General features: G+C 35.7%; 3 protein-coding genes across 4 annotated transcripts in view; 2 read left to right on the forward strand and 1 right to left on the reverse strand.

The window, feature by feature from the left end:
* The window catches only part of LOC116169584 (protein sprint), a 189340-nt gene extending 169514 nt beyond the window's left edge, over positions 1 to 19826 (reverse strand). Inside the window, exon 1 of the mRNA XM_031485717.1 lies at positions 19679 to 19826. The gene's annotated coding sequence lies outside the window, so the exon portion shown is untranslated. The remainder of the gene's footprint in view (positions 1 to 19678) is intronic.
* A 3679-nt stretch (positions 19827 to 23505) lies between these two features.
* Positions 23506 to 24315, forward strand: LOC116169337. The gene is made up of 6 exons (XM_031485410.1): positions 23506 to 23580; positions 23632 to 23707; positions 23751 to 23833; positions 23882 to 23999; positions 24050 to 24126; positions 24175 to 24315. The coding sequence occupies exons 1-6, from the start codon at positions 23533 to 23535 to the stop codon at positions 24202 to 24204; spliced, it is 432 nt and encodes a 143-aa protein (XP_031341270.1). The 5' UTR covers positions 23506 to 23532; the 3' UTR covers positions 24205 to 24315.
* Positions 24316 to 24641: 326 nt separating this feature from the next.
* LOC116169335 (general odorant-binding protein 28a-like) lies at positions 24642 to 26074 on the forward strand. Of its 2 annotated transcripts, XR_004144935.1 has the most exons (7): positions 24642 to 25146; positions 25197 to 25281; positions 25328 to 25416; positions 25469 to 25589; positions 25639 to 25715; positions 25763 to 25906; positions 25941 to 26051. XR_004144935.1 is itself a non-coding variant. In XM_031485408.1 (6 exons), the coding sequence occupies exons 1-6, from the start codon at positions 25099 to 25101 to the stop codon at positions 25796 to 25798; spliced, it is 456 nt and encodes a 151-aa protein (XP_031341268.1). In that variant the 5' UTR covers positions 24642 to 25098; the 3' UTR covers positions 25799 to 26074. The 2 variants fall into 2 exon arrangements, 1 of the variants encoding a protein (XP_031341268.1); XM_031485408.1 differs by having other exon boundaries at positions 25763 to 26074.
* Positions 26075 to 27626: the final 1552 nt, after the last annotated feature.

Genomic DNA, 27626 nt, shown 5'->3' on the forward strand with positions numbered 1-27626 from the left:
GGATTTCGCCGTATATTATTGCGTCCTGCAATGTTGCCAATGTTAATGCTCAGTCATTCCTCGTCTAATCACATATTCAAGAGGACGTTGATCCGGCAGGAATTAATTTAATTATACGACTACGAGTCCAATTGCTTTTCCTTGTAAAGGTGTGGGACTTGGTATAAAATTTTGATTTTGGTTTTTGTCGACGTATGTCTCTATTGTAATTACTTGTATTGAATTTGTAAGGTAGAAGTAAATAATTATAAATAAATGAATGTTTTCTTATAAGTTATTGGTGATCGATTTCGCTTTTATTTAGCATATTCGGACCTTAGCGTCAATTAATAAAGGTCCGAAGATGCTAAATAAAAGCGAAATCGATCACGTATAAGAAAACATTCATTTATTACTATAATTACTTACTTTTACCTTATATACAAATACAAATAAAACAATTTTATTGAATAAAATCTTTTGAATTTTTACATTTTCGCAGATCAGCTCGGGGTTACGGAACAATGCAAAAAAAATAAAAGTGTACGCTTGTAGGAAAAATTTGTTTTTAAATGCTGGGAATAGTATAAGAGACGTCACGTTTCAATTGAACCTCCCCAAGTTAATATTTACAGCCATTAAAGGGGGGTCAGCTGTTAACCATCAACCAAAAATATTCAAAAGCGAAATTTAATTTGTTGATAACCAAATACAACCTTTTAGGTTAAACCATTTTAAAGAATAGAATTTTTTGAATTGTTACATTTTCGGAGATCAGCTCGGGGTTACGGAATAATGCAAAAAAATTAAAGTGTACGCCTGTAGTAAAAATTAGTTTTTAAATGCAGGGAATCGTATAAGAGACGTCACGTTTCAATTGAACCCCGCCAAGTTAATATTTACAGCCATTAAAGGGGGATCAGGCTGTTAACCATCATCCAAAAATATTCAAATGCGAAATTTAATTTGTTGGTAACCAAATACAACTTTTTAGGTTAAACCATTTTAAAGAATAGAATTTTTTGAATTGTTACATTTTCGGAGATCAGCTCGGGGTTACGGAATAATGCAAAAAAATTAAAGTGTACGCTTGTAGTAAAAATTTGTTTTTAAATGCTGGGAATAGTATAAGAGACGTCACGTTTCAATTGAACCTCGCCAAGTTAATATTTACAGCCATTAAAGGGGGGTCAGCTGTTAACTATCGACCAAAAATATTCAAAAGCGAAATTTAATTTTTTGATAACCAAATACCACCTTTTATGTTAAACAATTTTATTGAGTAGAATTTTTGAATTGTTACATTTTTGGAGATCAGCTCCAATATAATTAAACGTATCTGGACGCAACAATGTACTTTCCGAATGGAGAGTATAATAATTATCCTCATTTAAGATATAAAAAGATGATTATCTTATCGAAATGATGTCTATAAATAGCTTACAGTGTTGCCACATGTTTGACGCAATAATATACCAACTTTGTAAAACGTATACTTGAAAGCGTATACTAATTTACCGCCCCTAGCTGCAAAGTGCTGAACTAAAAATATACAACTTCGTACGAACTGCAACTATTATTGCGTCCACTAAAAATTTGTTATCTTTTAATATCTCGAAAACGGCAAGAGATGGCTCAAAGCTGGTTTGTGCTATAGGAATCTGTTAAACCGGTGCATCCTTCGTTGATAGTATTTGAATGATAAAATGGCGGGAACATGGAAATACAGGCGATGCCTTTATTGCGTCCGATATTCGGACGCAATAGTTCGAAGGACGCAATAATGTGCGTAATTGGTAAATGTATGGACGCAATAATGATAGAATGATGTAGGTATATATTTGCTTCAAAACTGTCGTATATAATGCGCTATTTATTTTCGTTCTGTTCCAAATTCCATTGTTATACTCGGACAAAAACGTAGATTATTAAATTAATAATTCTATAGTTCGCGATATTCGATAATTTTTTTATACGTTCTCTCGTAAATACTTAGGCTCCCACGTGGTGCTGTATTTCGAAAGTAATTATTATTAAGTCTCAAAAGCTAACCGTTCCAGCAGTTTCAAGAATATTGACAAATAAAAATACAATGAAACTGTCCATAAATTTCACCGTGCAAAAACTCCACATAAGGACACAATCAAATGTTAATCGAGTATATAAGGGTAAAGGATAGGCGTAGGAGAACGAATCAGATAACAAACATGGAAAATAAGAAACAAAATTACTGGCACTATACACTGCAGCTATTCCTTTCAGCAATCAGCACCTAATGATGTTTCAAATTCATAATATAATAAATCCCATTAGCAGGAACGTAAAGAATTAGAATGTATGTAACAGATAAAAGCAATATTGTAATGAGCCTGCCTGAAAGCCTTAAACCTACGCAAACAACGGATACAATCCCACGAACAATTATTATGTGTTACACTACTAATTACGTGCTAATGACTATGTTCGTTATATGTACTTATACTCATCTTGAACTTCTATGAACTCTTCACATATTTACAACGCCATAATATTAAATGATTTTATTGTCAAACTTCTTCCACGCTTTGAATGGCGCACCGGTGCATGGTAAATTAATAAAGACAATAAATATTTATACATTCTTGAGCAATTTAGACAACCGTTACGTCGGCGTGTGTTGTATTAGAGATGCTGTGATTATATAAACCATAAAGAACGATTTGATTGAAGCCGAGTCGAAGAACCGAATTAATAGTGCAAACGTGAAATGTCAACAGTATTTTAGTAATTTCGATTGCTACTGGCGGAAAATTAAGTCTTGGGTTAAGGACACCACTACCGTAAAATGTAAGCAAGCTTGATTGGAAGCTGGCACTCAATGTATCGACTAACTATAAATGAGTAGGTTGGAATTATAGGGTTCCCAATTTGTAGATGGAAATAAATTGCCCTCGCAATTTAGCAGTCAAGTACTAATACCTGTATAATATTATCTAACGTTATTTGAAGTCCCTTTGATCGGCCCCAAATGGTGAAATTCACCATATTATAAGAAGGTGGTATCTAGAGTTGTGTTTCAGCCGCCGTCGCGCCGCTACTCTAAATAACGCTACAATTAATTGACAGTTTGTAACCATTCCCGTCAAAATATTTCAATTGTCTTTGTTGCGCCTGAAGGCTCTTATCATTTAGAAGAAGAGGCAAATTACTATTTTGGAATTTCAACTTCATTAAGTAATTATTTAGATGGCTTTAGTTTCCTATGGTAAATTAAAACGAGTAAGTATTAGAACTGGCACGCATGTTTACGCCGTTATCAGCTTGATAGCGCCGACCTCGCCGGTTGATATCAACATTCCAGAGCTCTTTTAATTGATTTGAATTTTGGAACCAATTTTTAAGACGTCTGGGAAGGACGATGGTAAATCTCCGATTATTGAAGTATGCAAGAAAACATTGAGGGAGCAGAATTGGCAAAACAAGCATTTTTAATGCGCCAAAGATCTAAAATGAACCCCCGAAAGTCACAAAGTATCGTTTCTTCTTTAATTCTTAGTTCGTAACTACATTTTTGGTATGCAAAAACCTAAGTAAAGTCTGTGGAAACTTTTTTGACAAAAAAATTAAAAGAGAGTCGCTAATTTTGGGACTTTGGAGACTAGCAACCGAAACATTTATTTTAGTCTCCTCTAGCACCTCATTTCTTGTATACTAGTGACTGTGTACAAAAACTGATCAACAATAAACGTGTTTTTCGTGATTGCCAAAAACGATTCAAATGAAAATAGCACTATTTGTAAATGGTGGTTCTCATTTATAACCGAGTTTATAACAATTACAGTTCACAATAGAATAGATAATTACAATAAAAAAGGCCCAAATCCAGTTTAGGTTATAAAGTTAACATCGCCACATTATTAGAATTTTAGGAATAAAATAAGCGAGCGAATATAAGTTTGGGGGATGCGAAATAAACATTCTTTCGCAAAAAAACATACGTATGAGTTAGAGCGGGCGACAGTATTATATTATCAGGGACGAAATCCCGAGGGAGCAGCTGAAATTACCGACATTCAACTGTCGCAGTAAACACTAAACGACTGAACGACACCGCTAGGACCGTATTTTTCAGTAGCGTCACAGGGAAACGGCGCAATTTTATGTCTGGCCAAGGTAATAGCATTAAATTACGACTGCTTCGCAAATTCTCGTGCGAGGAAGATTTTTGTGCCAGTTTGCAAACAAAGAGGTAACATTGACACACAAAAAATGTAAACATCAATGTCGCGGAATTCGATCAATTAAAATTTGATTAAAGTCAATGTTAAAAGAAATCCCGGGTATTGTTAACAAAATTACCATTTAATTGTAGGCGGACTTATTTTTTTCTTTGTAAAGAAGGCGACGAGTTACTCATGCTAAACCCGGTGTATGAAAGTAGTTGTGCAAAAAGCATCGGAAAAGAACAACTGCGATGGAAATAATAACATTACCACAAACTGCACCCGCTCATATAGACTTTTTCCTTTTATTGTTAGTAAAAGTCAAATATGTTTGTATTACTGAAAATTTCTTGTGCAAAAACGAATGTACAGACATTTATTGCTAACCACTGCCATAATTCACTGCCTACAAAAACCTTGATTAAAGCTAATGTTGCATGTAGCACTGTGAAGATATATTTTACACCCCAGTGTCATAAGAAAATCCACCGATTCCTATTCTAACACATGTAAAAATATTCAGCTATTCTCTTAGCTTGGAAAAATGTAGAGATTTCTTCAAACCTTCGAACCGTAAGCAAATATTTCCAACGTTGCTTTAAAACAAATACGGCGGAGTTTAATTAAAAGCAAATGAGTTTTGCATGAGTGCAAGCATTAAAATCTCCACATTCGCGAAACTTTCTTTCCGATTTTCAATCTGAACCACTTTTCTGTTCATGTTTAGGTGTAATCTACTTTTAATTTCAAATTTGCAAAAAAAGAGTAAACATAAACACCAAACATATACATGTGACTTCCCAAAGGCCAAAAAAGAAGAGAAAAGATGCGAGATATTCCTAAGGTATATAATTTTAAGATTAAGATGTGAAATTGCCAAATGGATTTATAAGTGTCTCGGCAATTACTTGCGAAGAAATGCGTCTTCGTAACTATGACACGTAAATTTAGAATTGAGAGCAACGCATCAAAATTGCAGTATCCTAGAATTGAAGCTTTGGTACATTTCCATATAAATGAAACAATAAAAAAACTGTTGTTTATAATAACAACATGTATGCTTCGTTTCATTCAATTAAAAAATGTATTAAGATAAACGACATCATAATTACATCCAGAACAATTAAAGACATATCTCGACAAATGGTTGCAAAAGCCAAGTCGGTTTTCATGCGAGCTTATTAGCTTACACGGTACAGATAATCATCGATTATATCGTGATGCACACTTTAATCAGTTGACAACCTGTATAACGATTGTATAAACTCATTGGAGTATGACTTTTCGGTCCATATATTGCATCTACAATAGAGAAAACGTTAAATGTGGGAAATGCACTGACGCAATATTTCCCTAATATTTAATTCTTGTTAATATTGACAAACACTTAATAATTGGATTTTTTGTATAACAATTGAGTAGTTAAAAGGGGTAGGCAAGTGTCAAAAACGAATCCTCAATGTCGCAAATTAGTCACATTTTGTAAGAATCCCCATCTCTCCATAACTACTGCACATTAGGGACACATATAAAAAGATTATATTCTTTTGTTCTGAATTAGTTCAAGTTTGTGCTGAAGAGGTTTGAGATGAGTATTTGATTTCACTACGAAATATTGCAAGGATGAAGTGTGTCGTCGCGATTTATTGTTTGTTAGTGATATGGATTGTGAAGGTTAAAGGCATCTCCAATAATTTTAATAAGGTAAAAAATAGTTGTGAAAGGTGTGCGAGACCATTACCATAAGTAACGGTTAGGCCGTTCGATGCGTTTTTAATTACACCTATGCCGTTCTTTCGTTTAACTGTAAAAAATTGCCATTTAAAATTTTTTAGGCTAATTATTAATTATATACTTCGGTAATTATATTTTTGATACAAACACACGCAACCTCCGCTGTGGGAAAATAATTGATTTGCCTTTGTTCAAAATGTTAATGAAAATATAGAAAAATAGAGCAATTTAATGCAGAACAAACTCCACAAATAGTTGCAAAGTCTTTTTTTGACCCAATTAAATGACATACAATCATATCAACTGCTGATTTTAAGAATTAGCAAAATAGTGTTCGATTTTTTCTGTTTTTTTAAGCTCAACAGCAAGAAATCCTGTTAAACTGCCAAAAGCACGAGTTTTGATGGCGAGAGTGGTCAAACCTGATATTTTTACACCCAAAAATAATAATCCATTTTAAAACGTTTCAGATCCAAAAGAAAGGGATCACAATCAACATCACTTTTATAAGGTCATCTTAATTATAACTCTTTCTTGATAGTAGGCTAGGCAATTTAGGGTTTGTACGCAAAATAATTCTCGGCAAGCTGGAAATGGTTTTAATCTTTTTGTTTACATGTAAACAGAGTGTTTCAAGTTTGCACCAATTTTCTGCTATAGTGGTAACGGAGGGGTGGCTCAAAGACTTCGAAATTAGTGGCCTTTTTCAGTTTTTCATTATTAACTCTTAAATGATACTTTTTTAATCAAAAGTTTACTCCCTCACAGATTGAGGAACCTAAAATTATGCGTCGAATAAATATCCACACTTGAAATTGCGTCAAGTCGTTAAGAAGATATGTGCGATCAAAGAACGACGTCGTCGTTTGTTTGAGTCGTGATCAACTTCTTTTGGTGTATTGATGCACGACACTCCTATGCAATTGTAGCATATTGAGGAACATTTCAATCCTTCCTTTCTGCCTGCAGGCGGTGTTATTAAGTAATTCCTACGGGGCTAATTCGGCTGTTGATGGTACTGGGAGTAGCCCATGCTTTGTAAGCTTCCAACCCCATTGATATGGGTTCATGAAATGATCATTCCATTAAATTGTAGGGAGGCCCTCAGTGCGTGCAGCTTCTTCATTTGGAGGAAGAGTGGCTAAGTTGAAAGTATTGTGTATACTAGGAACTTGGTGAACAGTTTAAATCGTGTCTCATTCAAAGAGGTAGAGTGAAGGAGCGATCCCGAATACAAAGCTCTAATTACCTCTAAGTTCTACGCCGCCATCCAGCACCGATTCCCTCTGTAGTCGTAGCATGACCGTGAACGAGTGAACACGCGTATCGCACTACAGTCTCATAGAAGAAGTTTTAAAGCGTTTAATTTACAATGCCGGATTTACGAAGCAGTAGTACCAGATCTGAAGATAAAGAGGATCGTGAAGACCAACTCATAGAGCGTGTCATTCAAAAAACTCTCAAAAATAAGGATTTTGTGCAATTACTAGTTTCTTCGGTTACAGAAATCGTCAAAAAGCAGTTCGAAGGTGAAATTAATGCGTTAAGTGATAAAGTGCAATCGCTAGAACGTAAGTTGGAAGACCAAACAGAATCCCTGGAACAATATTCCCGACTTAATAATCTGCGCATTTTCGGCGTGCCCGAATCCGATTCTGAAGATACTGATAAGGTGATTGTCAAGTTGTGTAAGGAACAATTGAAAGTCGATCTGCAACTCGGTGACATTGATTGCTCCCATCGACTACCAGGTCCAGATAACCAGCCACGCCCTTTGATTGTGAAGTTCGTGAGGAGAAGTATGAAAACTTTAGTCTATAACAACAAAAAACTCTTAAAAGGAACTAAGGTAATAATAAGAGAAGATTTAACTAAAAGGCGGTTGCAGTTATTACGCGATGTGAAGGCGAAATTCAATTTGAATAACTCTGAGGTGTGGACATTTAATACAAGAATATTTGCCAAGGTAGATGGGAAAATTGTCAAAATTAACAATAAGTCAGGGTTGGATAATTACCGCCCATCAAAGTAATCTTATTAACCTAATTATCGGATCGCTTACGTATGTATGATTTAAATGTATTGAATTTTTTGATATGTGTATCGTCTGTGCCGTTGTTGTACCTAGTGATAAATATAATCTACGTTTTCCTGATTATCTATTTTTATTTACTACAATTTTATTGGTAATAGGTCGTGAACTTTGTATGTCCACGCGTATCAAATGCAATATGTACAATAGGAACAAGTTTGATCTTTTAATTGCATTGGCAATTTGAATAAATTATAATTTTTGTTGTTGCTAATTTCTATGTAAACTTATATCTGGACTGTAGTACGGTCGCGTTTTTCTGTTTTTTTTTTTTCTTGTTTGTTTTATTGTTGTTAGTTAGTTTTGTATGGAATCCATTCGAATGGCACATATAAATGCACGATCTCTCACTAGTAACTTTCTTCAATTTCATGATTATGTACAAATTAATAACTTTGATATCATTGCAGTAACTGAGACCTGGCTTAATGACGAAATAAATAGCAATCATGTTTCTATACACAATTATCAGTTTATAAGAAAAGATCGCAACACAAGAGGAGGCGGAGTTGGTTTCTATGTCAAGACGCAGTTTAAATATTCCATGATTGAGATGGAGTGCTCAGACTATTACGAAGATTTGTGGATTAAAATTTCAAGCAAAAATAAGGTACTTTGTGTGGTAGGAGTGGTCTATCGGCCTCCACAGCACAGGGTAATAAACTTTATAAATAATTTTGAGGAAGTTTTGGGTATTCTCCTCCCTATGCACGATAGGGTGTATTGTTTGGGTGATTTTAACATAGATGTACTCAATATGAACGATTCTAATACGATACAATATATTTCTATGCTGGAATCACTTAACTTGCATCAGGTGGTGCAAGATTATACACGGGTAACTGACCATGCAGCTTCTCTTATTGATCACATCCTCGTATCTGACCGTGAATCTGTACTTGCATGCGAGGTTAACAATTCACACGGATTCTCTGACCACGATTTTATTACATGTACTATATCGGTAGATCGGTACCACATTACACCTTCCACTAAAACATTTAGATGTTACAAGGGCATCGAAAATAAGTTACATTTGTTTGAACAGGATTTTATGAGTATTTATTGGGACGAACTATATATCATCCAAAACATAGATGAAAAAGTCTATTTTTTGTCATGTCACATTCTTAATCTTTTTAATCATTATTTCCCCCTGAAAACTGTCACCTTTACTAAACCTAAAATGCCATGGTTCACGGATAACATTAAGTTCATGATGAAGCTACGAGACCGCGCATATAATAGACATAAAAAATCACACAAACCAGCACATAGGGATTACTACAAATCTCTACGTAAATTGGTTACCGACTCAATCAAAAATGAAAAACGAGCTTACCTCAACTATGTCTTAACTGATAGTAATAGAAGCAATCTATGGAAAGCTATTAAAGATCTAAACGTGTACAGCAAAGGCAGTGTGCAAGTACCATCTCACTTAAGTAATCCTAACGATATTAATGCTTTCTTTTTAAATTCTATTCCCACTGTTACTCCATCTTCACTGTCAGCATCGTCTCTCATTTATAACACCTTACATACTAAAGTAACTGAGAAGTTCAAATTTCACGTTGTTGATAACATGACTATAGCAAAAATTATAAACAGTATCAAATCAAAATCGATCGGTTCAGATGGTATTGGAATTGATATGGTTAAAATTTGTTGTCCTTTCATAGTACCGTATATCACTCATATCATTAATCAGTGTTTAAGCTTTTCTGTTTTTCCGTCAGCTTGGAAAATTGCTCATGTTATTCCAATTCCCAAAAATAAAAACCCCACTCAATATAAAGATCTACGTCCTATCTCAATACTTCCTACACTCTCTAAAATTTTGGAAAAGGTGATGAAATTACAAATGTATGAGTATTTAGAAGGAAATAACTTACTGTCTACGTACCAGTCTGGGTTCAGGAAAAACCATAGCTGTACTACAGCACTGTTAAATGTTACAAACGACATTTTTCATGCTACTGATGCCGGGATGTTGACAATAATGGTAATGCTCGATTTCTCTAAAGCGTTCGATACTATTAGTCATCGACTAATGAACTCAATCCTTTTGTACTATGGTTTTGAATCGTCAGCTGTTGAACTGATTAGTTGCTATCTATCTTGTAGGAGCCAACGTGTGGTTGTAAATAATGTCAAGTCTTCTGTAAATAATCTGGTTAGTGGTGTTCCGCAAGGGTCCGTCTTAGGACCATTACTATACGTTATATATTCAAATTACATTTGCAGTACTTTAACAAAATGTAAATATCATCAATATGCGGATGATACTCAAATTTATTACTCTTTTAGGCCAGATCAACTTCATTTTGCTATGGAAATAGTAAATAGAGAACTTAATGGTCTAGTGAACGCTGCGTTTGATCATAATCTACATATCAACTCTAGCAAATCGTCTGTAATGATTTTTGGACGTGATCAGGTTCGTGCCAGTACTATACCCTTCATTAAAATAAAAATTCAAGACACGGAATTAACAATCACTGATGTTGCTAAGAATTTGGGGTTACATTTAGATTACAGATTAAAATTTAAAGAACACATAAATTGTAGTGTGGGCAAAGCTTTTGCTACCTTGAAAAGGTTATACCCAAATAGACATATTCTATCTGTTCAAACAAAAATATATCTGTCTGATGCTCTTATTCTATCGCATTTCAACTACTGTGACGCTGTATATGGTGCATGTATAGATTCGACATCGATTGCCAGAATTCAAAGGGTTCAAAATGCGTGTCTGAGATTTATATATGGCATTAGGCGTGGTGATCACATCTCACATAAGATAAGAGAAGCTGGATGGTTAAATATGTCCGAAAGGAGGTTCTTGCACACTGCAGTATTATATCGTAAAATAATAGACACAAAAACTCCCTCATACTTGTTAGATCGATTACGCTATCGTACCGACATACATAATCTCAACCTGCGCCACAGAGGCTTATTAGATATACCACTCCACGCTACAGAAAATTTCAAAAAATCGTTTTCATATAACATCGCTAACGTCGTAAACTCATTATCGCCCAATTTAACGAGCTTGAATTTAAATATGTTTAAGAAAAAATTAAAAAGTGAATTGCTGCAGTTTCGCATCTCAATCATGATGTAAGGAATTTGCAAAAACTCCTATTCTGTGTCTATTACTTTTTTTAAAATTGTTATATTGGTACTATGTATGTATTAGGAACTTAAGTGCATGTGAGGGGTCGTGCATTTGCATTTGCATATTTTCGTGTCATGTACATAATATATATATATATATGTGTTAGGTGTTTACGCTTGCTACGTGTTTAGGCCACATGGAAGAGCAGTGCTTACTCACTGAATGTGGTCCTTTTTCCACCTTTTGCTTATTTCTATTTTTGTATGTATTTTTTTTCCCTTTTCTGTTTTTTTTTTTTGGTGGAAATAAACATTATTATTATTATTATTATTATTATTATTAGTCGCGTCGCGGTTGTTGAATATTTCAACAATTCTTTGTACCTCCGCATCATTGTAGAGAAGCTTTACAAGCTTCTTCGTCCCCAGCCTGAAAATTGCTGACGATGAATCGCATTCGCTGAACGCGAATTTTGTTTTACTTTATTTGACATTTTGAAGTGTGTAGTAGAATAGAAAACGGTCCCAGACTTTCCTTTCCCAGGTTTCATCAGAAACAACTGATTGCTATCGCTGATCGTTTCTAGAATTCTTTAAGAGAATATGAATCAGTTATTGAAAAAGGTGACAGTTTGTCAAAAGTTCAAATTGTAGAAATTGAATTGCGCATTTCTATTTGTTGCATGAATTTGATGAATTACTAGATTCAAATATAGAGCGGGTGAGAATTGAGCAAGATTTGAGAAGAATTTTTGTAGTTGCATGGCTCAGGCCAAAACATTTATAAATAAACGTTGTAGTGGACCTGAAATGGTTAGCATTAATTAATTCTCGGCCTCATATTGAAACTGCACATTCATGTTCAAATCATTTAGAAAAGAGAGATAATATAAAACTCCCTAACTTAAATTGAAAGTTTTCTGGTAATTTAACACACTCGCTTGAATTTAAAGATACATTTATATCGCCTATCCACGAATATAATTCTATTACTGATATACAAAAATTTCATTAGTTGCGAGCCTCATTAGAAAGTTTTGCTTAGCAGTCTCTTTGTGAAAGGTTTGCAATAAGAAATTATTAATTTACTTTTTTAAACTTGACATCTTCCATAAAGGATTTAGTGCTAGTATAAGGAATATCATAAATGTTGTAAATAAGAATTCTACGATCATTGGTTTAGGTCAATCTACTGATCATTGGGAAAGTTTAATAATTTTTTTGATTCGCGAAAAACTAGACCCTGTAACCAAGAAAGAATGGGAAGTTAAAAATTTGTGTGATGAAATTCCAGCTCTAGCAGAAATGATTACATTTCTTCGTGGGGGATGTTTTGTATTAGATTTAATTATACAAATACGTTTTTATTTGATTCAATATGAAAAAAAATTTATGACATATCATTCGATATATTTGTTATCTGACTACTTGATAATAATGAAATTTTAATACATTACAGGGAAGCAGATATACTAAAAACACTCGAATCAAAAATAATGGAAAGTAAAAGCATTTTAAAAGATAAATGTAAACCAGTTAGTAAATTGTTCAAACAAAATGCTTCTGCGATTTCAAATTGAAATTGTTACATTAATTATTAAGGCTAAATAAACACAACACTTTATTATATGTTGATGTCAATTAAAAAAACTACAAAAATCCTTCAAGTTCAGCTAGTACCTACATCTTCTACTTGCAATGTAAGCAAAAATTGTCTAGTGTTGTTTTACGACTTTATAGTAATAAAAATGAAGCGTTGTTAGATTCAGGTAGTCAATCAAATGTTATTACTACAGAGTTTGCTAATAAATTAGGTGTGAAAATAAATAATCTGAAAACGTGTTACAGGCTGTTTACGGTCAATCTTTCAAAGTTTTAAGAATTAACTACAGAAGCTTTTAAATTCCGACGTTTTGTTGCTCGTAGAGGTAAACCTTTAAAGGCGTACAGTGATAATGGAAATTTTGTAGCAACACGTACTGAACTAACTAACTTAGATCAATTTATTAATCAAAATCCGTTATCGATTACAGAGAAAATTGTTATAGTCATAGAATGGAGTTTTATACCTTGTTATTCACCAAATTTTCGCGGTATTTGGGAAGCAGGTATAAGCAGTCAGTCAGGTGTATCATCTGAAAGTATAAATATTAAAAGTAGTGTTCCTCAGGGGAGCGTACTGGGTCCTCTACTCTTTTCGGTTTTCACCTATGATTTGCCTGCGTGTCTCCTTCACTTACAACATCATCTTTATGCAGATGACTTGCAGCTTTATACAAAGTGCAGCGTAGCAAACGTTGAAGATACTATCGATAACATAAATTCAGACCTAATTAGAGTGCAAAAGTGGTGTGAGAACAATGGTTTAAAACTTAACCCTTCAAAATCTACAGCGGTTTGCATTGGTCCAGAAACCAAATCCCATGTTGTATCCAGTTTCCAATTATCTCTGACGGATGACATTATATCTTGGTCCAGGTCAGTTAAAAATTTAGGTCTTATTTTCGACAGTAGTTTAAGTTTCAATGAGCATGTAAATAACATAGTGAGAAGATCGTACTTAAAGCTTAAGTCTATTTATCATTTAAAGTTTGTATTGAACGAAACTACCAAGCTCAAGCTTATTAAATCGTTGATTTACCCTAATATTGATTACTGTTGCATAGCGTACTATTTTTTCCTAACTAAAGGTAATCAAATAAAACTACAAAAGATTCAGAACTCGTGTATCAGATATATTTGTAATATTCCTTATAGAGAACATGTTACCCCTGCATTAATAAAACATCACGAATTTAAAATCAGCTGTCGTATTAAGTATATATATATTATATTTTTATATAAGTTGCTACAATTTAGTATACCACAGTATTTATGTAACTTCTTGATTAGAAGATCTGCTATTCATAACCTAAACTTAAGAGTAGATTCATATACTACACCGCAGCACAAAACTAAAAAATTCGAAGGTTGTTTTAGCTATATGGCACCATTGCTATTAAATTCAATTCCTGCTGAGTTTTTTAATAACAATTTCAATCATTTTTGCAGAGAAATAGGCGAATTTGTAAGTCAAACTAACTTGTAAGACGATTACAGTGTTTTTTTTACGCGATGTTAAAGGATGAATTGAAAAACGGCTTAGCCGAATTCATACCCTTTTGAGCGTTGTTACCTTATTTATTTAGTGTTTTTGCTTTCTTTATTTCATTTTGTTAAATGTAAGGCTCAATAAACTTTATTATTATTATTATTATTATAAGCAGTTTTAAACATCATTTACAAAGAGTCCTTGGAAATGAGTTACTTACTTACGAAGAATTTAACACGGTTTTAACGCAGATACACAGAGTATATTAAATTCTCGTACCACTTTATCCTCTAATCCTTGCAATTTAGAACCTCTAACTCCTTCCAATTTCCTAATTGGAAAATCAGCAGTGACTCTACTAGATCCCGATGTACAAGACATACAAATATCAAGACTTTATAGATTTCAGTACTTGCAAAAGTTAAACCAGCAATTTTGGAGTCGGTGGTCGAGTTACAGTTGCATAATAAATGGAACAATAAAAATGAAATTTCCATTAAAATTGGTGATATGGTGGCAATTAAAGGTAACAACATTTCATTTCTACTTGGAAGAATGGCAGATCTTCCTCGAGATCTTCCACCTGGCCACGATGGACAAGTACGAGTAGTTGTGAGTGTTGATACTAAAATTGGTTTTTTAAAACGTTCACTTTTAAAACTCGTGATATTACCAGTGACTTAAGAAAAAAGTGTTTAGAAATTCACGGAATTTCAACCCGGGTAGTATGCTAAAGATTATGAAAAAGTATGCTTTGGTTTTTGGTATCGATTTTTTTCTAATTTAATAAACAAACAGAATTGAAAAATGTTGGGATTCATTGCCAATTTATTAACATAATTTTGCAACATTGTGTCTCTTAACAGGGATCTTTGGCGGAGTGCGAATATCTACCACCCTATATAAGGGATAAAGACTTATCCGTAGAAGATTTCTTGGAAATTGTACAAATATTAAAATGCATGTCTTAGATAGATTTTGTTCTACTCATTTGGTATTGAAAATAAACAGATTTCGAAAAAACGGAATATAGACTACTCCTGTCCACTGCTTATTTCCAGAGATCGTTTACGCACTACCGTTGCAGGGTTTATAATTCTCTCCCACCGAGTGCCAAAGCGCTAGTCGTAGTCAAGTTATACTGTAGAAATCCAAGCTAAAACAGGTATAAATAAATTGCTGTGTTCATTTTAACTTTATCTCTGATGTATCATGTAATTCAGTTCAGGTTCAAGTTTGCAAAAAGTCTGATCAAATTGGTAGCCTATCAGTTATTAATTGCATACATTCTTTTTTTAGCGCATTTTCCAACGAAGTTCGGTGCGCTATTGCAGACACTTTCTCTGTCTGCTCGTCTGTCGTCCGTCCGTGCGAGGTCTTAATTACACCTACAAATTTCAGTATATTGGATTCGTTCTTTTGGAATTCGGTAGCTTATAGCTCTGGCACCTGAGCACGCTGCACAATATAAAATTATCAACTTTCTTATTTATTAATATATTTTGTTGGCAAGAGTTAACAAGAGATACGAAGAGATGCTTCTAGTAAGGGGGGGGTTTTATCCTTCATGGTACTCTAATGAAATCTCTCAACGAAAGGAATTAATTTCTACCAACTACAGTGCTCTTCTTCGACCCATTATCGTGATCGGATGTAATTCCTTATATCTCAAGAACAGATTATCGGAGGAGAGTATTCACACAGGGCGATTGAGACGTCTAGAAGAAATATATCCGTTCAACGGTGATATTTAAGTTTTTCAAAATTGATGAAAAATGTAGGTACTCCTGTACAAATTAAATTGCCTTTTATATAAGGCAAACGAGATAGGACTATTGTTTTCTATGTAAAAACCTTCCAAAAAGCCCTCGGTGTACCATATGGGGTCTGATATGGTGGATTTGACCCATTTTCAATAGACTTATTACATGTGGCATATAGGTCAACTGTGAAAAGTTTGAACCAAATCGGTCCAACCGTTTGACAGTTATCGTGTTCACGGACGGACAGACGGACACCATCGACTCCCCTATAAAGCTTGCATCGCTTTGCTCTGCCGATTAATAAATGTGGCGTAAAAATGGATGTTATCTTTCAAGGTATGTATTCTAATTAAAAGTCACAGCGAAAGGAATTAATTTCTACCAACCACAGTCCTCCTCCTCGACCCCTCAATGTGATTGATTATAATACATTCCTCTTATCTCAAGAGAAGAGTGTCGAAGGAGGGGAGGCAAATATCTCATACAGGGCAAGTGGAACGTCTGGACGAACCACATGTACTGGTGGTGTTAAAATATTCACTGCAAAACTGAGTGTGGGGGTGGGTACTCTGAAAGGGCGGTTGGAATGTCCTTAAGGTGAATACCTCGAAAATGGAGTGTCGGAGGAATTTCTCTGAGAGCGTGATTCTTCTTTCATTATATAACTTAGATTTTGAATGTGTGTCAGACGACCTTTAAAATATTTACGTGTAGTGCTTCGATTTTCGAATGAAAAGTTGTCTCCTAAATCTGGCTTGGGTAAAAGAATTGTTTCCTAAGATTTAGATCGTATCAAAATAATACATTCCCTTAGATTTTTTAGGGATCAGGTTTAGGTAGAAATTCCATTCTACAAAACTCTTCAGCAGAAATGAGTCAGTTTCTTAAGTCTTATATAAACAACTATTATCCTCATGGGCAACTCTAACACCACTATTGTTTTCAGTGCTTCGTTATTTTGTGTACCATATTTTTCTTGCTGTAGCAATACTTCATGGTATAATATCTAAATTTTGACAGTTATAAACAATGAACTCCATTAAAAACGACGTATAATAACTTTCTCTAAATTGAAATTGCATCATTTACAACGTAAACGGCACCATATCAAGCAACAACACGCATCGTTACTTATTTTTAGTCTACCTGCTTACTAGCGTTAACACTTTCTGTAGCAGTTTTACTCACTAGATGGATATATCCGAAGACGAACGGCGCGCTGCAGATAACGTTGTGGACACCAAAACCATCTCGCTTCATCAACCCATTCAAGTAGGGACCGGCAGAAAAATTGCCTTAGCGTCGACGTACCATAAGGAAGGGCAGATACTTGTACCGCGTAGTAAGTAGCCCATTCCTAACGCGCCCCCCAATAATCGCAGTTAAGTTGCAGCGTCTTTTATATCGAAAGAGGAAAAAGAAAAGGAAGAAAGGGAAAGGGAAGAGTACGGACAATCAAAACCGCACCACTACTATGGGGGGTACAGACCGCCGCATTATTCTGCAGGACCTCGCGTTGGGATACCCGGATTATTTGGCGGTCACCGGCCGGATCCGGGAGAAATATACGCTCACAGTGGATACGGGTCGACTGGTTTGGGATACGGCCATAGTGGAGGAGGTTATCTTTATCCAACGCCGCCGACGGGACTTGATTCGGGAGGGTTTATGAAAAAGGTGATGTGATTTTTTTCTAATCTTATTTAATAGTTACATTCCGCCACTTCAGTTACCAGTTACACCGGGTGGCTCAGGTTGCGTCTGGTTAATGAATTTTCTTTTCAATAAAGCCTTGCCTAATTACTTTATAAACTGTACCGCTAGGTTACATACACAGATTGAAGCGTTAGAAACTTCACCGTCATTTCCAATTCATTCCACAATTTTCTGGTTAGTTACCCCCATATTCTGTTCAATGTAACTCGACGAGAAGTTTTACTTCACGAAATTGGCGAACTTTTTTCCAAAACTTTACTTTTGTTTGTAAAACAGATCGAACGATTACTGTATTCCAAACCTTGTTGTAGCAGTTCGGGCTAAAGGGATTATTACTTCCACTGGCGGGAATTGCGATACTCGGAGCAGCTGCCGCATTAACGGCAAATCCTGTACTGTTACAATTAGGAACTTTACACGGACGCCGGCGACGTCGAAGGAGTGCAACAAAATTAGCTTCGAATTCGAGCGTGTACCCAGTTAATCCTCGTCTGAGACCAGATAACACATAAAATCCGTATGGTTATTTATTTTATTCTTTTTAGATGTATGTTTTTTATTTGTACGATACTTATTTAATAATAAAAAAAATGAAAAGTGTTTAACATACGCTACGATTATGACGGTATCATTATTCGTTCGTTTATTAAAATAGCCATTCCGTCAGCATCAAAGTAGATAATCACCTTCTACATTTATTTTTGGTGAAAATCTGGAAAATTAATGTAGGGGTAAAATGTGCAACTTTGCCTCCATTTAACCAACTCAATGCTAATTTCATCCAATTTGAAACACCCTGAATAGTTCCATTTGTTTTTTTTTAACGAAATTTTGCGTTTATGTATTACCGTCGCCGATTTTGGAAATTTCAGCTTTTCGATCATTCCTGACATTCTTCGACGAGAGCGCCGAGACTTACATCCAAAAAATTTAATCGAATAATCTCTGATATCTACCAGGCTTCATATGTTGTCGGAGATCGTGATATTCCTCAAAGTTTCTTCTGTTGTATTAGTTGTCGTTATGGGTGGAGTGCTACTTGCAGTTTATACCTTTTAAAAAAGGAACAGTAGTTCACTTGCAAAGTAAGTAGGTACTAGGAAGTCTTCTGACATAAAGCTTCAAAATGAACGTTGACAAGAGTTACCATTATTAATTCAGTATCAGTTCTTATATCACTAGCTATATCAAAAACAGCATTTACCTATACAGTGTGGCTCAACTAAAGTTTACACCCCGCACATGTAATCTTACTATTAAATTTCTCATCCCCTTGGGCAGTAAAGTCAACCACAACAGTTCTTAAATGACAGGAGGGGTTGTGTGATACATCATTCGAAAGTTCATCCAATTCTCTAAGCAAATCCAATATATTACTTCATTACATCTTATAGGTCACTTTGCAACCTCTGATTTTTTTGTCAATAAATAAATAGATTTTGACACCTCCGCGCTGTAGGGTAATAAACAATGGAAAACCATTACGAACGACCCTCATCGTATTTAGAGCATTGAATTTTATATTATACTTACACCGAACATTATTGTTTTCACTCGGCTGGCACGTATCCAATGAATAATTAAGAAATTGTGGGAAAATCGCGACTTCCCGCGCATTAACAATAATAAGTTTCTACAAAATGAGTCAAAGTGAAGGTTTTTACGTATAAACAAACAGCTAATTTTAGTAAATCCTTTGTTTTAATTTAAATCGACGCAACGTGTCGCGGCCAGGTTGTGCACCTGTGCAAATGCATACAAAATGTTTAAAAAATAAATATGTACGCACCTTTCTTAATTTAAGTAACCGAAATAGGTAAAGAAGAGTAGGCGCGAACACTTTTTTAGGGAATAATTAACACGTGGGCCGTTTAGTTTATTTTTAGTTCATAACCTGTTGGCAGGTATAGGTATACAAAGGCCGTTTATCTCAATACTTGCAAGTTAACCACAAGATCATTAATAACTAATTACTTACAGTAGTGTGAATTATATAATTCCAGTAATCCAAGAGGTACCGTTGTATCACACGAGGAGAAAAAAAACTCAATTCACGACCACGTCTTCGTTTTGAACAATCGCCATTTCAACAAACCGTTCTACTTCGACGATTAAAGTAAATTCCTCGAGCGCAACTTGCACTGTGTACCAAAGCGTTTGAGGCTGGAGCTGGACGGAAGCGATGACCTCTAAGATACTTGAAAGTTGAGAACTTTTACCATTATATTGTTTACCTATCGAAAAAATTCGAAAAAGGATGATTCAATCCGTTCGTATGATTCATTGGATGTAATTCGGAAAAAATATCCCGCATTCAAGTGCTTCCGACGTTTGGTGCCAAGCTGTTTTTCATTTTATTATAATTAGTGTAGTTAGTACATAGAAAAACGTATCCTACACAATGAGGAAAGTGCTGTTCCTCTATACAAATTAAGCCCTGTTAAGCCAAATTAAAACTACAATGTGCGTTTCGGCATTTACTTTTGTGTAATTAATTAATTATCAGAGCTCGAAAATGACCCGAAAATGAAATCTCTTTATTTGGGGTAGTTCCAAGTTGAGAAAGAGGGAAAGGTTTAATTAGGTTTTTGTTCTCTTTTACTTCCAAAATTCTTTCTAAAATTTAATGTATCTACCTATACAGCAAGTTGTATAGATATTTTCTAGGACATTCTAAATGGGATGGCTCGTTTAATCATTTATCTGTGGCACAGATATACGTAAATATCTGTGTCTGTGGTGGGCGGAAAACGGAAAAACAGCTAACGAGTACCTTTGAGGCAACAAAACCCTCCATTTTGATCATCGTCAAATAAAATACCAATTTAATACAATCAGAAATCATTCATTTAAATTAAATGGAATTGCAGGCAAAATTTACCACTGAAATTTGTTTAACTACAAGCACTTTACATTCGTAATAGATTTCACATTATTTAAATATATATTTCCTGGAGCGATCAGAATATCTTCTTTCTCTTCATATTTTACTAATTGATTGTTGCAAAATATCTAAGCAACTATTAAGTTATTATTAATGAGGTCTTACTTAAAACTACAAATTTAGTGAGGTAAACTACATGCTTCAGAGAAACCCCTCCTTCCTAAGAATACCGTAACAATCAGTAATTGGATAATAATTTTGATTTTGCAATTTAATAACTATTTCTGACTTCTGTAATCAAATAATTTTGGTCACGAGCTGCTATTAAGATACGATTAACTTCCTTTCATGTGAACATAGTTATTTAATTTGTACGTGTAAGGAAGCATTTGAAATTGAAAATTCCGTACTTCTAGGTGTCTTTAAAAGGGCTATACAGAAGGAATGGTTTCAGATACAATTTATTTCACCTGTTGGTCAATTTCCAAATGTATACTCGGTTCATTTCAGTATTTTTTTAGTTTTCAAATGAGCTTTAATTATTTACTGGACGGCCGGCGAGATAAAATTTTTGAGCCCGATATTAGATTTCCTTCCACCCCCCAGTTTTTTTACGTTTTACTTTTAAAAGTCCACAATGCGAGCACAAAGTTCACCCTGACCCGCGGCGCTATTTAGGGTGGCGTCCTTAATTAAATGACTTCCGCGTCGCAGACGGCCACCAGGAACATCCATCCGGTGGACGGTGCAACTGGCGCCCCACCTAAGGCAAGACTGCACACAGACACAACTAGCTCACAAGGATTTTGGTATGCGTAGTCTGGTCATTGCATCTCGGCTACGCTCCCAGGATTAGCGGCAGAGAGCGGAGTCGCTCGCCTGGCCATCGTTGCTCGGTAGTTTCCCTAAATCTCGGATTGAGATATTCCACTCTCTTGGCCTCACACGACTCCGCCTAGGAGCAGCCCGAATCCTCCCAGCACACTTGGATGTCGGCGATGACGAAATCTTTGCCTGGAAGATGGATGGCCAGATTGGGTTTGCATATAGCAGGCGGTCGGGGTAAACGCGCTGCTCCACCTCCACCACCCATCAACTTCTCCTAGAGTGTTGTGCCATATTCTTCATTACTTCGTCGTGCCTTTTGATGCGCTCAAAGTAGGTCACGTGGCACCTCTACAAACACGTGTGAGACACTTTCCACTCGAGCGCAATCTCCTCAACGACATCCCTCACCCTCCGGAATATAGGGGAGACCATTGGTTGGGAGGTTCGATGTTCTAAGGCCGCCTCCTTTAGTCCCGCACCAAAAGGCGCTACTTCCTCGGGCCAGAAGTCGTCGGGTGGGACTTCCTTGTTCGGTTTTTTCCATAAAGTGTTTTGCGGTAGCCGGGTTTTGCAAAATAGCAGTCGTCAGAGTAAAGGCCCTTAAGATTTTTGGTCGCCTTCCGGATAACGGCGTTATATAATGCTTTCAAGATATTGGGCGGGGCAGTTCGCGGGGCGGGGGGGGGGCATTTGTGGTCCGATAAGGCCTCTTTTTTTTTAACTGCGGGATAGGCGATGAAGTCGGCGAGCAAAAAATTGGCGATTGGTATTATTCGAAATTAAATTTGACTCAAAGAGATCAAATTATACTAATTAGTTGGTTAAAGGTCGTAGGGCCTATTGCATAATGGAATGCAAGCATGGAATGTTAATAGTTTGGCAACGTTTACAAGTACAGGGACCTTCCTCTGAGGATAGCTTTGAAAAGGAAGTGGCTGCCACCATGTTGGTGCTCAAGTAAAAACACCTCTATCCTAATCGTCTTCTAGAATAACCAGATCCCCCCAAAGCGAAGACATCTCTACGAGAGGGCTACCGACGATGACGTTTCAAGAACAATCCAATGATTTGCAAACGGGTCAGTCCGTAGCCTACCGATAGAACGTCAGTCCCAGGAATGAATTGAATTCGCGCGCAGGACTACTGGATCTATCAATGGTGAAGCTGGCAAGCGACTAAACTCACCAATCTTATGCTGTCTGGGAAAGTTTGCGAAAAAGTTTTGAGTATCCTTTACGGTTGAGGTGAATTTTTCATCTTTGGCAGAGATGGAAATTACCTTAGACCAGTTCCGAGCATTCTACTGGCTATTCTGAATTAGGTTTTCGTAAGGTAGGTAGTATAGAACAACTTAAGACTTTCTGCAGAGGCACATCTAAAAAGCATTATGCGGGTCACTCTGTAATTGGGCGCAAGCCTGTTGAGGGCCCAGAACCAGAGAGGGATAATAAATAAATAAATAAATAACTAAGAAAGAAAATGGAATTGCTCTAATTGCCGTGGGTTCTAGTATCGCAGTCAAAATTGCCTGTAGACACGTGGGCCCTGAAGCTGGAGAAGAACTCCGCCCCCATCAACTTGGGGTCAACACTAAAGGTGGCTGTGAAGCTGTGATACACACGACAAGCACGTTCATTAAGCTATAGAAAAATACGGATTACATTATCTTAAAAGTGAACTGTCGAAATGCATTCAACTCGATAGAAAGAGATCAAATGTTTGCAGAAGTAAAACGGAAAACACCTTTCATCTACAGCTTCCGATACATTCTTACCTTTTCTTTAGAACGGAGACAATACCTTCTCAAATAGGGGCTCAGTAAGGTAAACCATGTGTGGTTTTCCAAGATCGACTCTAATTAACCTGTCATATGACATGATGAAATTGGTTGGTATACCTCACAATGGGGTAGCTCAATCAGGAATGGTAAAACACGAAATGCGTGGGGAGATTTCGTGTTTTACCATTTCTAACCTGTCATATTACAGAGATAATTAGGAAAACGTGAACATGAAACATAAAACATATCCCGGAAATAAGAATTATTTTGTTGACACCTGTGGCCTTAGAAATTTGCTGTATAAAAACACCTCGGCTTCGTAATTACGCGAATTTGCAACATGAACGGGATTCTTTCGGTAGTTGCTCTCTTTACGTTGGCAAACGGGGTACGCATGTATATTTAGTCAGTTCATTCTACTACATCTTCTCTGCTTCAGCTCAGTGACGAATTCCGTTTAACATTCTCGGGGAAAGTGCAAGAGATTGTTTTAAGTTGTCTCGAGGAAATGGATAGTAAGGTGCATCTAATAAGAATCGATTATAGCTTTGCTTCCAGATCAGAACAGTGGTGAAGCTGAAACTGCAAGCGCGATGGCAGTGAAGTGTCTGCAGGCCTGCTTACTGACAAACTTGGGAATGGTCAGTTAAAATGGGCTTTGTGGCTTAAGATACAAGAAAAGTTTTCAGATGCAAGACGGGAGATTTTCTAGGGATGGCACCTTAGTTTTGCTGGATGAAATGAGAAGTAACGATTTGGATCTATACACTAAGCTTTCGGCTGGTGTGGACGAAGTCAACGATGAGAGTAATCGTAGCTTTTTGTCAGAATGATTGCATGTGCTTGTTTCTTTTTAGTGCAGAACATTAAGCAAAACAATGAATGTGAATATGCCCAACGCCTTGCACATACTATACAGAGGGTTGCATGGGAGGTAAAGAGTTCGTAGTTTTATCTCCTGGATTCATTTTTTGTATTGTAGCATAATATCCATCTTGAGGATTTCATGTAATTTGAGGGACTGCCTTGCCGGAGTTTATCAACAGTGTCGTATTAATTTTGGTGCAAAATATGTACTCAATTCAAAGAATAAATTACATCTAGAATATTTGCTCAATTTAAATTACAAGTGTATTAATATCGCCATCTGAAATAAATTCTGTAGGTACGTATCGCTCTCCTTTTCAGCTTGCAACCGTATTCAATGTTTAGATGGCGCAGTTGTCACTGCGCGACTTCAATTTGAGACACCAGAATAACTTGTAATTTCATTGAGCAATTAAAGTTTTATTTACATTTATATACTTTATTCAGTTGTACTAAGTATTTCACTTTTCCTGCTAACTTGGAATATACTTGAATATACTGCAATACACTCAAAGCCTAATCAAAAGATAGGACCTTTGAATATAAAATTAGGATAGGACGAACTAAATTAAATGTATTACTTCCTTTGCGGTGACAATTCGCCAATAAAAAATAAACCCACGCAAAGCTAAAATCATTGAATAACGCTAATTTTTCACTCAACGCTATAATGAAGTAGTGAGAGCATGCGTTTTGTGTTACCCCGCCACTGAGGGTTAATACAGGAAATCACTTCTTCTTTCAGTCATGGCGAATTTTGTGTACCAAATTTGAGCTTTGTACTTTAAAGCGTTTTTGAGTTGTCGTGCAATTCATTAAAAAATCTTGAGGGTCTGATCAAAGGTGAAGAGGTGTTCCCATGGCAATTGAGCGCGTTCTTTTCAGTTCTAGAAATATAAGGTTTGTTATACCTTAATAACATACCACGACATTGCAACCTCGATAATTAAACTGCTATTGTAATCCAAAACGACATAGGGAGACCTTGAAGTCGTTTGGTATAAAGCATTGTATAACACCGTAATAATGTAGAACCAAAATGAAGTGCGTAATCTCATTGCTGTTTCTCTTTACTGCGGCGTATGGTGTAAGTGCGTACCAATAAATGAAAACGTATGTGCCCAAACTTCCTTTCAGGTCTCAGACGAGTTCAAAAACGCTCTTAGAATGAAGATGGCCACTTTCGCAAGCGCTTGCATTTCGGAAGTGGGCGCGGGTGAAGGTATTATTAATCTTGTCGTGTCTTGGTGTATAATTAAGTTTTATAGCTGACATCACCGATCTCGTGCGGAAAAGGATACCATCGACCAGGGAAGGACGTTGTTTAATTTCCTGCCTTCAAAAGAAGTTTGGACTGGTACGGCGAGCGCCAGTATATGTAACCCAACCGCTCAAATATCAGCTTTTAGCAACAATCCGATGGACAACCTGACCGCCTTGGAACCATGGCGCTTCTGGAGCCTTTGCACGATGACGATCCTGAGATGTACAAGAAAGTTTTGCAGGTCGCCATAACATGCGGTCCTCTAGGTAAAACCGAACTGACTTTTTCCAGTTTTCAAATTTATTTGTTGTGTAGTTGAAAAAATGAAACTCACCGACGCTTGTGACGTGGCCGTTGAGGTCACAACATGCGCAATGAGAGAGGGAAAAAAGGTACTTGTTTCGAACTTTCGATAAAAATAATAAACATTTTGTTTTAGTTTGGCTTGGAGGATCCGTTTGGCTTAAACCGATAATGAACCGATGTTTCGTATCTAACTAGTTTTAATTGTGCAATAATGGCAGTGAAAAATCCTTTGATTTAGTTAAAATCACTAATGTGTACCGGTGTAATTTTAAACTTCGTAGTATCATTGAATAAAATGTTTTTATTCAATGGTAGTATACAACCTTCAGTGACTAAGTATAGATTAAAATTTCTACTGATTATACATGATTAATGTCTACCTCAACATAAACAATATCAATCAAAGCTTGTAATTTGTTATTTTGTACTTTTTTGCGGTAAAAAAATATGGGAGAAACCGCCACAATGTTGGCAGATTTTCTGAATTTTCAATAAAACTGAGTCATGTATTGGATTTTCCAATTAAACAACAAAGTAACACGCGTTGCAAGAACAAGATCTGCAAAAGTTGCAGATCTTTTGACAATTTCGCGGTTCCTCAAACGGTCTACATAATTTTTTGCACTTATTTAATTTCTATCTTTGGGGAAAGAAGTACAGTTACGTATATTTCATGAAAACTTCAAAGCTATTTATTATACAAGACGATAAAGAGGTATTTTAACCATTGAAAGAATTAAATTTCACGAGATGGTTAGATTCTATTTATCGTCGTGTATAATACAAAACTTTATTTTATATCAGAAGCTATATAAATCATTGTGAAGCTTCTGATAATTTTGAATTTAATTTAAATATTCTATAGAAACAGCATTGCCAAATGTTCTGAACGTCATTTCAGATCATGATCCGCGTCCCAATAACAGATGTCATTAGAATGCATAATCATCTGTTTCACTTTATCTACTCTTGCGGTTAAAGTGATCCTGATGCAAGATCTTCTTTACTAAAAGAGTTGCAGCGGGTAACTCTAAAGTTCCAATATCATCGTCATCAAATCCAAAATCTTGTTTACCATCTATACCAAAGTCCTAAAACAGTATCCTGTATACAACAATACTTCTGGCAGATGTCAAAATGATTCAATTATTTGAAGCCTTGTTGCAAAAGGCTGAGAAACGTACATGATTTGTGTTACTCTTCCTTAATTTTAGATATTTTCTGCATATCTGAACAAAATCTGTTAAGGTATTTTTTACGAAGCGTATTTTTTGTTTCTGATACTAAACAATAACCTAGTCCTATACGTTTCTATGCTTCTGCAGGTTTAGGCTACACCAAGGATAAAAAGCAACTTAAAATATTTTAGCAAGATGCCAGTGATGATGTACTACCTGAACCATTAAGAATTTTCCATGTTTTTCTTGCTTAAAAATTCATCCACCCATTCTATGAGCAAAATTTGTTATTTTTTGGATTCATAGTTCATAACTCGTTACCAAAATATGACAACAGGCAGAATAAGCATAAAGGTGGTGGGTATGAAGCAGCTCAAATGACGCGGTATAACTTCAAGGATAATTCCCACTTGCAACTGACTCATCTCGGTACGATTTTGGAAAACATTTCTCTTACTCTTCAATTTTCTACACTAAGAGGCACACTTGGTAGCCCTCATTGCAAGTTATGGCATTAACCAACTTTAATTAAATTAAATTATGGGCAATTAGATTGATTGCGTACTTATAAAGGCGAAGATTATGTAATTCACTAATTAACAGACAGAAATTACACGAAGCTTCACGGAGGATTAACTTGTTTAAATGTTTAACTTCCATTAACCATTAAAATCGCTTCATGGAACATGTCCACCATATCATTAAATGAAATTAAATATCATAATAATGCAATGGATTTAGTGACGAGCATCAATGTTTTATTAATCTGACAAATTAAAGGTAATGAATGATTCAAATTAAATGTTCATAGCAGTGTTC

Source organism: Photinus pyralis, unplaced genomic scaffold, assembly GCF_008802855.1.
Source record: "Photinus pyralis isolate 1611_PpyrPB1 unplaced genomic scaffold, Ppyr1.3 Ppyr1.4_LG4, whole genome shotgun sequence".
Lineage (NCBI taxonomy): Eukaryota > Metazoa > Arthropoda > Insecta > Coleoptera > Lampyridae > Photinus > Photinus pyralis.

Bases quoted from the DNA above. Each gene is read 5' to 3' on its own strand.
- LOC116169337 (XM_031485410.1), top strand. From the start codon at position 23,533: ATGAACGGGATTCTTTCGGTAGTTGCTCTCTTTACGTTGGCAAACGGG. The intron at 23,581-23,631 runs GTACGCATGTAT...TCTCTGCTTCAG, and splicing joins TCTTTACGTTGGCAAACGGG to CTCAGTGACGAATTCCGTTT. The intron at 24,000-24,049 runs GTAATCGTAGCT...GTTTCTTTTTAG, and splicing joins GGACGAAGTCAACGATGAGA to TGCAGAACATTAAGCAAAAC.
- LOC116169335 (XM_031485408.1), top strand. From the start codon at position 25,099: ATGAAGTGCGTAATCTCATTGCTGTTTCTCTTTACTGCGGCGTATGGT. The intron at 25,147-25,196 runs GTAAGTGCGTAC...ACTTCCTTTCAG, and splicing joins TCTTTACTGCGGCGTATGGT to GTCTCAGACGAGTTCAAAAA. The intron at 25,716-25,762 runs GTACTTGTTTCG...ATTTTGTTTTAG, and splicing joins CAATGAGAGAGGGAAAAAAG to TTTGGCTTGGAGGATCCGTT.